The 14,395-nt window shown below is 43.8% G+C and overlaps 2 protein-coding genes across 2 annotated transcripts; both read left to right on the top strand.

The window, feature by feature from the left end:
• The first annotated feature begins 605 nt into the window (after window positions 1-605).
• On the top strand, window positions 606-1,720 carry ved (ventrally expressed dharma/bozozok antagonist). The gene is made up of 3 exons (XM_071897868.2): window positions 606-882; window positions 1,008-1,267; window positions 1,373-1,720. The coding sequence occupies exons 1-3, from the start codon at window positions 606-608 to the stop codon at window positions 1,718-1,720; spliced, it is 885 nt and encodes a 294-aa protein (XP_071753969.1).
• A 3,865-nt stretch (window positions 1,721-5,585) lies between these two features.
• On the top strand, window positions 5,586-6,856 carry purbb (purine-rich element binding protein Bb). The gene has a single exon (XM_071898382.2). The coding sequence runs from the start codon at window positions 5,606-5,608 to the stop codon at window positions 6,518-6,520; it is 915 nt and encodes a 304-aa protein (XP_071754483.1). The 5' UTR covers window positions 5,586-5,605; the 3' UTR covers window positions 6,521-6,856.
• Window positions 6,857-14,395: the final 7,539 nt, after the last annotated feature.

The following is a 14,395-nucleotide window of genomic DNA, read 5'->3' as shown; positions in this document are numbered from 1 at the left end:
CTCAAATCAATACTCAAGATCCTTTATGCATGTAGGCCTTGAAATATGGATGAGCAGTGTTTTGTGTAATCCTAAAGGTCAGAGAGAAGAAAATGGCTGTTGAATGGAGAAATAAACAATTAACAAACATGCACACAGACACACACACACACACACACACATTTACAGTATGGAGATGAGACTGTAAGAGGAGGTGCAGACAGTTGGGGCGAGGTGTGTCTAGTATCTTTGAGGAGGGGGGGGGGACTCCTTCCCAGACTCACTGGAGCCAGTGGGTAACAGCCTCATTGAGGGTGAATGAGACGTCTTAATTACTCCAGTTGTGAAAACTAAAGAAGGGAGGGAGGGAGGGAAGGGAGGATGTGTGCTTTGATCCTGGGCTGAGGGACTTTTAACTGAGGAGGGATGCCCTGTATAAATAGAGACAAGCTCAGAGGGGGCAGGTCATAACTCTCCAACCAGACCAGGACACTGACCAGCACACACACCAGGGACTCTCAAGAAACTTTTTTTTTTCTGCACTCAGAACATTGCCTGGACTTAGCTTTCTGTGGGATTTTACCCATACAAGCCAAAGGATACATTCTATACAGCACTCTGCGACCATGAGAGGACACTTCTCCATTGAATGGATGGCCCAGAGCAGCCAGCCAGCAGGCACAGAGAGCCTCTCTGCCTCCACCAAGCCCTTGACTGGACTCAGCACCTCCGGGACACACTCAGAGAGCCTGCCCGGCTTCTACTGCAGGCAGAAGTCCGGGAATTGGCCGAATCAGGAGCACCAAGAAAGTAGGAGCCAGGGTTTTGATACGTATGGCCTTTCCAGCCTCACCGGCCCTGAGATGAGCACTCTCCACCACCAAAGCTCTCACAATAAACAAGGTAAGCTTAGTCTAACATCTGCATAAACTGAACATTGATTGATAAATGACGGCTTGTTGCATTGAACACTATCTCATCTTTTCAAGTATCATTTAACAGTATTCTCTTCTTTGTTGCCCTTCCAGTGACGGAGGCCGGCTTCAGCAGCGGGACAGAGGAGGAGACCTCAGGCTACGAGAGCGAAGGGGGTCGTTCCCTCTCCCCCGCAGCCCCTTCGGACGGCGCTCCCGCCTCTCCGCCCTCCCCTCCGTCGGGCAGGAGGCCTCGCACGGCCTTCACGGCAGAGCAGATCAGCAGCCTGGAGAGAGCCTTCAAGAGGAACGCGTACCTGGGCACGCAGGACAAGGCCGAGCTCTGCAAGAAGCTCAACCTGTCGGACAAACAGGTAGGCACCAACTTCAGGGCCACAGGGCTGTCTGTGTTCACTAATACTGAGAAATTTGAATATGCCAGTACGAGAACTTTGCCTCACAAGACTCCCTCTCCTCAGATCCGTAACTGGTTCCAGAACAGGCGGATGAAGCTGAAGAGGACGGTGCAGGACGCCCTGGCTCACGCCTGCCAGGCTAACGTAGCCTCTCAGTTCCTGCATTACCCCGAGCTGCAGGCCTACAGGTCGGGGCCCTACCCCAGATATCACTCTGCACAGGACGGCCCCGCTGCCGCCCCCTACCTCCATCCACACAGCCTGCAGTACGGCTCCCCCTCGGCTCTTCCCAGCGTCCCAGCGTTGCCCCTGGACTCATTTTACCAGTACAGCAGCCTCCCAGGAGTGATGCTGCCTTCAGGGACCGCTCAGCTCATGGGATCCTACCAGACATATCCTCAGCATTACTGATATGTCACCCAGCAGGTTTACTGCCTGTTGTTTTGCAAGGCTTAGTAAAATGAGATTTTATTGCCTGATATTTTTTGACTGTAGTATTCTCATCTATCATATCCTGACAGGATCAGTGCAGATAGAAATAAATGGTTACTGCTGTGAAGGTGAATCATATGAATCAAACAGGGTGGTGTGCAATAATGTGATGTGTGTCTATGTTAGCTCTGCCTGTACTTGATGTATAGTTTTGTTCTATTTAAATTTGAATCTGTACATTGTTTTATTTGATTTTTTGTAGTTATGTCACTGTGGGACCAGAGTGTTAAAATAAAATAATGCCACTGAAATGCTTTGAAACAGTTTGTCCCATGTGTTTTTATGCATATTGTCACAGCTGGTGTTAAATAGTTAAAGCACAAGGTGAAGCTCAGTGTGAGAGTTTGAGACATTTAATCACTAGAAATATGAAAAATAAAACCACTATACAATAAAAAATGTATTATAGCATTTATAAAAGATTTTTTTTTTTTTATAAAACTCACAAAGCAAAGAGTACTTAAGTACTAAAGTTAAGACCTTCCAGTCTCAAGTTTGTGAATATAAAGTTTCCACAAAAAAAAAGGGCTTTTCTTTGTCCTTCAAGCCAGCATGAACACCATACTGAAGGACAAATGACAGGATTTCCCTCAAAATACTTTCTACCACTTCAAATATAAACAAATATACAAAACATGGCTGCCTGTTCCTTCCTCATTGCTGAGGTCATGTCCTCTATGTTCTGCTTGTTCTTCTTCCCAGTTAAAGCCTCATGGCTACAAGACATCATGTAGGAAGAGAGTTGTCTTGTTTGTGTTTTATTGAATTTCATTCTCAGAACAAGGGAGAACTCTCGTCATATACCTATTTTTATTTTGGCTTTAAGACATACATATAATGGCGTTTTTAGCTTTTACCTGTAATGACAAAATGAAACATTAGATAACAGACACAAAAAAGGACAAAGACAAACATATTAGAACCCACAATTCACATTATTTCTGATGTTTACCAAGCCATCGCACCTCCTCCAGCAACGCCTTGAATAGATAGAAATAGAGTGATACACCTTCTGATCCTTTGAGGCTTTTCCTGCCAACTCCAGCACCTGTAATGCGTAAGATCGCATATCAAATATTAAACAGCACATAGAAGGGCTTTTACAATCTTCATGACTATACAAGATAGATCATGCAAATGAGGGTGATAGGGATTAGGGAGGGACACACTGAGGCAGTAGAGACTCCAGAACGGCAGCAGTGTGATGGCAGCGGTGGCTCGGCTTCCCCTCTGAAGCGAGTGCTGATGCAAGTCTTCAGGTGTCAGTGGAGACGTCCAACTGGGAGCTGCAAAGAGAGTGAATATGCACAAGTGATGCACCTGAGTAGCAGGTGAAACTATAGTGCCACCTGTAGACAGGGTTGGGTATCAAGGAAAACAGACAATTCATGACTGTGAGCTTTATTTCCAAGAGGCTCACTAAAAAAAAAGAAAAATAATTTGTCAAAAACGGGTTGTGATACCTTTCTACCTGGTGATGTAGATATAGACAGATATATGTAAAGAAAATGAAAAAGAAAAGTCACTCAATAGCTCTGTGTTGTTGAATTAATTTAGTAAGTCTCAGACAGAGAATGTTAAACTGTCCCATCTCGGCCCTTTTTGGGACAAATGCTGACCAATGCTATGTTGTCAAGGTTTCCTCCAAGGTTTCACATTGTCTGTGGTTGGTCTCACGATGCAAATAAACAAGAATGAACAGTGACATCTTGAGGCTGTTTGGGCCTGATTAACCTTTATTACCTCTGCCAAGGAGGTTATGTATTCGGTGCCATTTGTTTGTTTGTTTGTTTGTTTGTTTGTTTGTCTGTTTGTCAGCAGGATTACGGAAAAACTACTGGCCCGATTTTCGTGAAACTTCGTGGAAGGGTGTAGCATGGGCCAAGGAAGAACCCATTCAATTTTGGAGCAGATCTGTATATTGGTTGCGCTTGCACATTTGCATATCATAGAAGACTGGGCTATTGGCCTTGGCGGAGGTCTGCGCTCTCCGAGTGCCCTTCTAGTTACTGTCATGGTTGGTGATGATAGTACTAGTGGTGGAAGTAGTGAAATACAAAGAAATATGGCACATGAGATACATGTGTGATATAGAACCCAGGAGGCCAAGATTGCGGCCTCTTCCATAGAAGCCTTTATAATTAAAATCAGAGTGGGACATGATATGTAGAAGGAATTTGACTTTGTGTGATTGGTGCTTGGACAGTGATTGTGGTTTACAGTAGTGACACTCAGTTGACCATAAAGGACATAAAAGGCCTTGCATACTGCTACTGGGTAATTTGGGAGCTTTTGGAATTTTTGTTTTGTAAAACTGTGAAAATGTTCTTAAAATCTGCAACTGTGTGTTTCATTCATAGTTCCAGCTGAATGTTCACAATAGCAGAACTTTCACTTCCTTTAATTAATTACATACTGGTCAGTAAACAACAGATGTGATTTGTAGAAGATGATTTGCTGAAGTTAGCGCACAAGTATAGAGGAGTCAAGTGTCTCACTGACTGACCTTAAGTGTGTGTGTGTGTGTGTGTGTGTGTGTGTGTGTGTGTGTGTGTGTGTTTTCAAGGTTGGCACAGCATCTGAACTATTTAGGGTGCGTGGCTTTTTTTTGGTGTTAATATGAAAATGATTTAGTGGTCTTTGAAGTATTTTGCTAACTGTTTAAAGTTTCATGAAAAGCAGATGAGAAACACATGCCTAACACCGCTCCACTCTACCTGACAGCTGCAGCTGGAGTGGGACAGGAGTTTTCAGTTACAGTAGGCCAGATGTTATGGACCAAAAGGAATATGGACAGAGGGAGAAATAAATAAACAGTAGAGGGAAGAGAGTATATGAGAGGAGCAATAGAAGAGTTTAAACAGCAAATAGATGAGAGAGAGAGTCCAGGACCATGCGTCTGGCCAGAAATCACTTTTTTTCTCTCACACTCATGCACATATGCACACACACAAAGTATAGATACTGGCTTTCATCAGGTGAATTTGAGAATGAAACCAACAGATAGGCTTATTTTGGTTTAGTTTTGACTAACATTTTTACTTGGCAAATTTCAGTAACACTGTTTGGCCTTTATGTAGCCTAAAACTATAATGACTGTGAACCTACTAATCTAAACTTTGCCTAAACCCTAATGCTAACCCAAAGTCCCCCCCATCTAATATAATTTTCCACCAAAACTTGGTAACCCACTTATATCGATTGCATCTCTGGGGACAGGAGAAGTGGAGCAATGACTGATGACTGACACAATATTATGATTATTATTTGTTCAATGTAATAAATTATTAGATGTAGGTCACCACAGAAGAACACACCCTAGAGGGATCTTGGGTCCTGAAAGCTCCCCTGACCCCCCTCCATTATAATGGTAAAAGCTACAAGATCAAATGTGGACTCACTAAGGCTAGGTATGGTGTCATACTTTACTATACCCAACTGACGCCAAAGAATCTAATAAAATCATGGTAACTCATGGTATATTATGTCAGCAGTCACTAAATAACGGAATCCTACAACCAGTGGGAGAAAGTTAAAAAAAAAAAAAAAAAAAAAAAGTTTGCCAAGAACTACGTAAACGGAACCTAAATGTGAACCAATGACTCACGAGATAAACGACATGTAGGCGTGATTGACAACATCTACGGACCAATGGGGGAGCCGTAAGCGCGTGCACTTTGTGAAAGTGGCAGCTGGACGGGCCAATGGCAACACTCCGGGAGGCGCTCCCTGATGACCGTGAGGGGGGCGCGCTCTGGCAGTGTGCACGCAAAAAAAGCTACGCAGGAGAGAGGGAGAAGCCGAATGGTGGAGCTGAAGATGGCGGATGGCGACAGCGGGAGTGAACGCGGTGGTAGCAGCGGGGGAGGAGGAGGTGGAAGCGGCTTCCAGCACTTCCAGAGGGACCAGGAGACCCAGGAGCTGGCGTCCAAGCGCCTGGACATCCAGAACAAGCGCTTCTACCTGGACGTCAAGCAGAACAACAAGGGCAGGTTCATCAAAATCGCCGAGGTTGGGGCCGGGGGCTCTAAAAGTCGCTTGACCCTCTCCCTGTCGGTGGCGGCGGAGTTCCGTGACTACCTTGGGGATTTCATTGAGCACTACGCCCAACTTGGGCCTAGCAGTCCGGAGCAAATCGCCCAGTCCACCGTGGGTGAGGACGGCGGGCCCCGGCGGGCTTTAAAGAGCGAGTTTCTAGTCCGGGAGAACCGCAAATACTACCTGGACCTGAAGGAGAACCAGCGGGGGAGGTTCCTGCGGATCCGGCAGACCGTTAACCGCGGACCCGGGTTTGGAGTCGGGGGCCCGGTAGGCGGCATGCTGGCCGGCCAGACCATAGCCCTTCCGGCCCAGGGGTTAATAGAGTTTAGAGACGCCCTCGCCAAGCTGATAGATGATTACGGCGGAGACGACGAGGAGCTGGCCGGGGGCACCGCCGCCGGGGGCTACGGCGAGCTTCCCGAGGGCACCTCCATCATGGTGGACTCCAAACGGTTTTTTTTCGACGTCGGGTCCAACAAATACGGAGTGTTCCTGCGGGTCAGCGAGGTGAAGCCCAGCTACAGGAACTCAATCACCATCCCGTTCAAAGCCTGGGGCAAGTTCGGAGGGGCTTTCTGCAGATACGCCGAGGAGATGAAGGAGATCCAGGAGAGACAGCGGGATAAGCTGTACGAGAGGAGAGATGAGTCCGAGGGAGATGACGTGGATGACGACTGAGAAATGTGTTAGTGAAACAGCTGATAGTTCAGTTTACAGTGAGATCTGCGATAGGGGTATTTTGCAACAACGCAGAAACGACAGATTTAAAGTGCATGACGAATCGAGCTGTAATAGCCTGCTAAAATATCGTGGCGTAAAAAAAAAAAAAAAAAAGTACATTTGCAGGGAACTATTGATGTATTATCCTGAAGTTTGTGTTGAGGGTTGGATTGGTCGTGTGAATCTATTAGAAAGTGATAGTCATGGACTAAATGTGTAAATGAGATTTTTCTCATTGGCTGAAAAAAAGAGTGATTTATGCTTTATTAAAAAAAAAATAAAAAAGGAAAGAAAGAACCTACTAAAACCAGCAAATTGGTTTTTATAACTAGAAAAGAAGCCAATGAAATCTTTCCTATTTGCAACATAGTTTATATTTAAAGAGTAAGGAGTCTACCTTGACCCAGTTGTTATAGATATTTCCATTGCTCCGTGTAAGGAGAGAACCAGCATCCATTGTATTCCTGTTCCAGTCCAGGTCTCTCCTTTGTGGGCAGTATGTGGGATTCTTGCAAGTCAGTCAGATGAGTCTGAGAGGAATGTACAGAAAGCTGCTGTCACTCTGTGGAGGTTTGCATTCGATGTGTTAACAGATGGAGAACTGTATAACATGGGCTGTGCAGTCGCAGGCCCTTAAAATGAAAAGATTACCCAAAATGTTACAAGAAGTTACTGAGAGGATTATGTGTAAGCCCAAACAAGGGCCTCTCTGAGACTCAATCGAAGCTTTGACCTCACATAGTTAATTACAGTCTCGCCATATTCAAACATAGACAATAATAAAAATGGGTCAGTTTGGATGTTTTAAGTTTTACATACAGTCTTAGCAATATTTACAAAGTATCAGCCTTATTGTTTAAGTAATCGCATTGCATCATCCGACATCCGGGAAGATCCACTCGGAGTGGAAAAGCAATGTGTTCCCTCACACCGATGCATCCTGGTGTCTGAGAATGGCAGCTCTGAAAACCAACAAGCAGAGAGAGGACTCTGGGGGAGCCCACCCCACCAGGGACAACACGCAGATATGGGACCTTTTTGATGCACATTTGCTCCCGCACACCACTTGGGTCCAAAGATCTGGCAATTAGGGAGCACTGCATCAAATCCACTGAAGCTTCTCGGACCCTCCAGCTCTGCTCCCAGAGCCGGTGGACTGCGGAGTCGATGATGAGCTACCATCAGCCTCTCTACCGCGGTCAGAGCTGGAAAGACTATTCTCTTGCCAGCGCCTGGCCATGTACTGGCATAGCTTACAACAGCTTCAACACACCAAGACTCTGGACAGAAACGCATGGATGGATGTTTTTTGTTTTGTTTTGTTTGTTTTTCTTTTTTTCAAAAGAGAACTATATTGAAATGAGATTATACTTATAAGAAAGAAAGTACTGAACAAACCAGCAAAAGATATTTTGAAATACTTAAAAAAAAAAAAAGAAAATGTATAATGTAAAGGAATTCCAAGACTAAAATAAAAGGTTAATTTCGTAAAACAAAGCTGGGACTGAAACTTCCAGGTTTTTTTTTTAATTTTCACTTTTGTTTTTCCTAGAGTGAAAGTATAACACTTCCTTAATTAAAACAAATTTAAATGCAATATCCTATGTTGTGACTGTATATTCTTAAAGCCCCGCTCTTGATCTGCCTTCATACAAAAAAATCAGTCCATTCATTCTGCAGCCTAATTTTTTTTTAAGGTGAGCAGGAAGACCTCATATTGTAATCATTCATGAAGTGAGCATCCCTGCCTATATTTTATTTTGAACACTAGGCTAAATATTACAAGGTAGTACAATCGTTTACAATGTTAAAGGTCGGTTGTCAGTTTTCTTTTTTCAAATGTGGAAATTGACATTAACAGGCAGTTGTCCTTTTACTGGCTGATCTCTTTAATTCTCTCGTTTTTTGCTAATATTTGCCTAAACTTGCATGATCCAATTGATCTGGGACAGAGGAACATCTCCTAGGAAGTCCAGCAGTATCCCGGAGCATTATGCTTTCACTTAGAGGTCAGTCTGAAGAATATATCTATGTTTTTTTAATAGATCATACTGAGCTACGCGTTTCGCTTACAGCTTCATCAGGCTCGATTACAGCCATAGATATGTCGCATTTTTTTTGCTCTGTTGATGGTTTTCTTGCTTTTTTCTCTCGACTGACACGCTGTGCACAAGGTTTTTCTCCTTTTTCTGTCAGTCTGAAGAATGTTTGTCTCTATGTCGATGTTGATATTGACACGTAGAAAGTGTTACGCGTTGCAGCTCAGAGAATTCACCATCAGATCTTCCTTCAAGCACTGTATGAGCATGTGCTGTAAAACAGTTGCCCGCCCCCCTCTCCCCTCCCCTCCCAACACACGCCCTGTTTGGTGTGACACAGCAGCTGTCTCTGAAGTGTGTGTACTCTGTGGTCGGGCCATGCCAAGCCTCTCCATTCAACAGTTAATAAAGGATATCTGCAGGAAACAGGCTTCTACAGTCAAGCTCCGCTCGGTCCAGCACAACAAGACCGTGTTCAGTTTGCAGTGGAAAATCAAAAGGATGTGCCATTTAGCCCTGGTCAATCTGTAGTGTACGCCCACCTCACAACCTTCACAGCAGTCAGGAGGTGATTGTATTGTCCAAAAATATACAGCTTAGCCTGTTTTCTGACTCTCGGAGGAGTGAAGAGAGAAGGGAGACTTCAGGGTAATTCGATTCCCTCGTCTCCTCCCCTTGCAGTGATCTCTTCTTGTATTCTCGGGGCCGATTGGGTAGCTCTTCCCTCCCTAAACCCCTTCTCCTTGCTTCTCCTCAATGTCCCCCCCCCCCCCCCCCCCCCCCCCCAATAGCTGTGTAAATCTGGAGTAGGGCAGCTGTTGGGGCACCCATGTGTATGCTGCGGGGCTGTGCTGACAGGGCTTGCCGGTTATTTTAATGTGGGAGGACTCGACAGACTGACATTCCTGGTCAAGGAGTCAGCTGTGCCATCAGGACCTCATTGCCTGGGGACACGCACTAGTACAACGGTTTGATTGTGCCGAGATCCGCTCACACGTGGCACACACACCCACCCAATAGAGGACATGCTCATTGCCTCCAAGGATCACGTACTCTAATATGCAGGTACTATATGAGTGCGCACACAGAGAGGCTTTGTTCAGATGACACCGTCATCTGACGATGTCAAACGCCTCTAACAGGAGGAGTTTGTCCCGGTGGTGAGACCACCGAAGCCTCCAGTCTGATCATACTGTATTCGTCTTGTTCATTCATCTAATCAGCGGCGAGGTAATGCTGTTGTAGTTTCTCAGCGTGGTCAACTGGCCGGTTCTCAGTTTGCAGCGGTCAAAGTGGCCGGTTGATAAATCCCTCATAGCCTTCGTGTTCCCGACACGTTCCTACACTTGCACACTGTCAGTGGGATTCATGTACAAATGACGAAGTATGTTTTCATGTATAACACTGCATTTTGTAGTGTTGTATGACTGTTGGTGCATGTTGTGTATTGTGTGTGTGTGTGTGTGTGTTTTTTTTTAGGGAAGCAGGAAGGGAGATGGAGCTCATAAACCTCATTGGCTATATGCTCAGTCAAGCAAAATAATGTAGCCTACCTTGGAGTACAATAATGAATTTCTCGATTGTGTTTTTATAGGTACAATATAACTAACGAGCCTAAATGTATTCAGTTCATGAGGGTATCCCATATTTGGGAATGCAGTGATGGTGAGCCTGTTTGCCACTGACATACCAGTGTGTGTATAAATGTTGATTTTGCATCCCTGCAGTTCCACAATCAAGGGCACAGAGAAGCTCCAATATATCACACACCCCAAAAAAAAAACAAGTCACAAACACCATTCATCCTCCAGCTCAGTATGGCTTTCCTCTCGCTTGCCATGAAACTGGTGATTGGCGCAGCATTGATCAGCACAGCGTACCTCTGTGTGGAGCGTCACATCTTCAGAAAGGACTTAAGGCAAATCAGACACAGGCTTTTCTTTACACTCCAGAAAGAAGCATTCAGTGTCTCGCCTACCCTGAAATTGACTGGCTTCAGCACAATTTGAGCCATTTTCAGCTAGCTACTGTAGCTAGCTTGCTTATTATGCGGCAGTGAGGAACGGTTAGCTAGGATATGCTTAACATTTTGTTGGAGGGGGTGAGGACTTTGTGTTGAGCAATTATACTCTGCACTCTGTGTGGCAACTGGAACTTATTCCTGTTCTTTGTGGCTCGGAGTCGTAGACTGTAGACTACGAGGCAGGCCAGAGAGAATTAACACCACAGATTCATACACAGGCCAGATCAAAAGCTTTAGATCCTGTAGATCCAGCTCGCGGCCCTTGTGTTCCCCACACGAATTAGTGTGAGCACCTGTGTAGAAATTTGGCTCACATAAAATAAAAAAAGAATGGTGGATGAGAGCAGATTGTTGCCGTTATCGAGTGGGTTCCTCCGTACCACTTTGTTCTGAGTCACATGCAAAGCATAGCTAGCTAGCTAATCAGCGAATGACCTTCTGTCATCTCCACTTCTTCTCCTAATAGTAATGTTGTAAAGTGTTCATGAAGGAGCGCCCAGTGCTTCAATAAGCCCAAAGGCATTGAGGAGAGCCACTCCACCAAAATCCTTTTTTGATCCAGAGCACTATAGCCTTTTAATGCAGCAACACCTGCACTCTGCATTAATGTTTTTTTGACAGATCTGTATAGCTTTATTAGCCTGATATCTAGTTGAATAAAGATATATTTAGTTGAATCAGATTTTGATACGGTATAATGGATTATGGTTTGTCAAGTTTTACTAATTTTACTTTTACTAAAAACGCAGAATGAGTCATCAAGGAATTGGCTGATGATGTTTGCAAGGCATGGCATTATTGTTAGTAAAAAACAATTCACAAGGCTATTAAGAGCTAATGGGCTATACCATCATCAATATGCAATATGCAATATTATAAAGGATTTGTATCAGTCAATGATGATGCTTGCCTTATATCTCCAACACCATGTCTCAGAGAAAGGTAGCCATATTTATTTGTTTCCCTCTGAATCTGGCTTGACATAAGCCTTGACCACAAATCCCTAACTCCCTAAGTAAACTGATAGTGGATCTCTCTGTAAATCCACAGCACACAACTTCCACAGCGCTCAGCGTGGCTTTGCACCCTTTCTTTTCAGCATTGGCTGTTCGTTCAGTGTTTCTAAGGTTCTTAAATGTCTCATCTAGAACATTTTCTGATGGCAGTGTGGGCTTAATAAAGGAGACAGTCCACTGAGTATTGGACTACAATACTAGGTCAGGTCTACATCTGCTTACATGTACCAATCCCAAGCCTCCCTTAGCTCCCCTAATTTCAGCCTAGTAATTCCTTCCTGACTTCTTGTCCTTCATATACAAATCTAACATGATGCTTTGGGTTCTGTTTCCTATTGGGTAAGAAATTCATCTTTGATCATTTACTCTCAATTGCTGATCCCAGGGACTTCAACACTTTGTTATGCTGCCAATTATATTGTCGTCGAGCAAGCTTTTTTAAATATTGCTCTGTCTGAACACAGAGGACATTTAGTTTCATCACCTAGCCTCCGGTTGAGGTTTTGTGGTCATGGCAGTATATCATAAGTTGCTCAAGTATCTAATTTTTGATGCCTTTATATTCTAAAATTCTTTCCAGCTGAGCATCTTCCTTTCTACTCTTTCCAAGTTAATTTATCGCCCCTGCTTAGCTTGAAAAACTGCTCTGGCACATCTTGGTGCTTCTTGGCACTTCCTCATCATGGTGTCTTTGCCCTGCTATCAGTTTCCTCTTTTATTGTGTGTTGCTTTGTTCCATGCAAATCTGCTTGTGCCAAAACGAAGGCTTCCACGGCCCTGTGGCTTGCCCAGCGCAGATTCTGTCCTACTTTTCTGTATTGAAATTCCTCTGTCAGGCTCGCCTGGTGCAACACAAGGACCCCCTTCTGATACAATGTTGCACTATAAAAGCAGTGTGGGACTCATGGCTTTTTCCCAACACATGAACACATCAAGCTGAAGTTTGATTCTTTCTTGCATGGAAAACAACTACAGTATCAGCTACACAAAATTATACTTTCATTTTTTTATTTATTATTCGACTGACCGATGCCACATGTATTTCATGTATCCCATGAATACAATCATCATGAATACATCGCTGTTGCTCCTAACAAAAGCCACTCTAGCTTTTGCACGACTCTACATCACACATCACAAGATTGCACACTTTCAGACAAACCAAAACTGATTCACTATAAATAAAACATTACTTTTGAATGCATTGCTGAAAACCTGTATCACTTGATGACATTTGCAGAGATTTGATTTTTGCAACACTTAGAGTGTGAATGAAAGCTAAAGGAGATGGTATGGATATGCCAGATGCTGGTAACCTAAAATCCACTAAAATCCACTAAAGCAGAGCTCACTGATGTCACTCCTATGATGTGCAACAGCTCAGTCAGTAAACGTGCACATAGTAAGTCTATCCCAAAGATAAAATCCCGAGAGCTCCTCAAGAGACATTTTCTGGAACTGCTCCATTGGCAATGATTGGGAAACAGACTTTGTGAATTCAGGGAAGGTTTTATTGAGCTGTTACACTCAAATGAGCTAACCACTAGTTGTACTCATATCACAGCGCCCACAGTCAGTGTAGCTGTCGATGGAGCAGCTCCAGAAAGTGTCTGTTGATGGCGTCACAGGTTTGAATTTTGCTTTGTTGCCATCTTGTTTATCTACTCAAGGCCGTAGGAGTAACGTGTGAGATCTATTTTAGGCTGGATTTTCTGTGCCAACACTTAGAAATGACCCATACACTCTTTGAAAACATACTAATGTCAAGTCTTACAGACACTGGCAGACCACCCAAATCAGCATTTTGATTCAATCTTCATCAGACTGGGTTTCCAACAAAGGTCATCACCCTGTATTCCCGTAAGCTCATTAATTAGTCATAGAGGCAGCGCCTTTCTCTAACATAATGAAGGGTGGCAATTACAATCTTCCAGTCGGATAGAATGATAGAAGCTGTAATACTCTGCAGGAGATTTTGTTGCACTGTTTGGAGGACAGTGTGAAGGAGATGCATCACTAGGACGAAGGATTTAATCAATATCATAGTACTGCTATGGCTTCATTCATTGTGTTCAGCCCATTAACTCACACTGTCCACCTATTTTACAAAAGAGGTTGTTTGAAAAAAAAAAAAGGCAATGGGTCATTTATGCACTAGTGAATATCAGTGGGAAATGAGCAGGTGTCAGTTGTCATCATAACTATATACCAAGCTTATCTGACTGTTACATTCATTCACTATAATTTACAATTTTTCTATTATATATTGTTGTAAATAAAAATGAGATGGACAACTCTTGGTCACACTTTATTTGCATAGTACAGTGTTGATAGTCAGTGTCCTATCAAGTGACAATAATGTCCGCTGAGTTTCAAGTGATACTCATAATTGTGTGAAAAGTCTAAAGATATTCGATGTCTGGGCTACGGTTAATCTTAGGCTTGGGGTTAATGTTAGAAATAGGCTCAGGGTTAGTGTTGGGTTTAGGTTTAAAAATGGGGTCAGGGTTAGGGTTCGGCTAAGGTCAGGTTTAGGGTTACATAGTCTGTGGATGTGCAGCAAATAGCCAAGTGATACTATTGAACATCTACTTTTTGTCATCTGATAGTTGAGTATCAACATTGGACTATCCAAATAAACGTTGCTGGAAGCCACTCATGGGAGAGAAATGGCACGGAGAGGAGTTGCTACCATGAAGAATGAGAAGCAGGAACAAGACACAATATAGACTCTCAGACCACAAGGTCTTATCTA

This window comes from Centroberyx gerrardi, chromosome 2 (genome assembly GCF_048128805.1).
Source record: "Centroberyx gerrardi isolate f3 chromosome 2, fCenGer3.hap1.cur.20231027, whole genome shotgun sequence".
Taxonomy (NCBI): Eukaryota; Metazoa; Chordata; class Actinopteri; order Beryciformes; family Berycidae; genus Centroberyx; species Centroberyx gerrardi.
Note: the sequence above shows the minus strand (reverse complement) of the source record. Positions and strands in the feature narration are given on the sequence as shown.

Excerpts from the sequence above, each read along its gene's own strand:
- ved (XM_071897868.2), top strand. The coding sequence starts at position 606 with ATGAGAGGACACTTCTCCATTGAATGGATGGCCCAGAGCAGCCAGCCA. Across the intron at positions 883-1,007 it reads AAGCTCTCACAATAAACAAG|TGACGGAGGCCGGCTTCAGC; the intron begins GTAAGCTTAGTC and ends TTGCCCTTCCAG. Across the intron at positions 1,268-1,372 it reads TCAACCTGTCGGACAAACAG|ATCCGTAACTGGTTCCAGAA; the intron begins GTAGGCACCAAC and ends CCCTCTCCTCAG.
- purbb (XM_071898382.2), top strand. The coding sequence starts at position 5,606 with ATGGTGGAGCTGAAGATGGCGGATGGCGACAGCGGGAGTGAACGCGGT.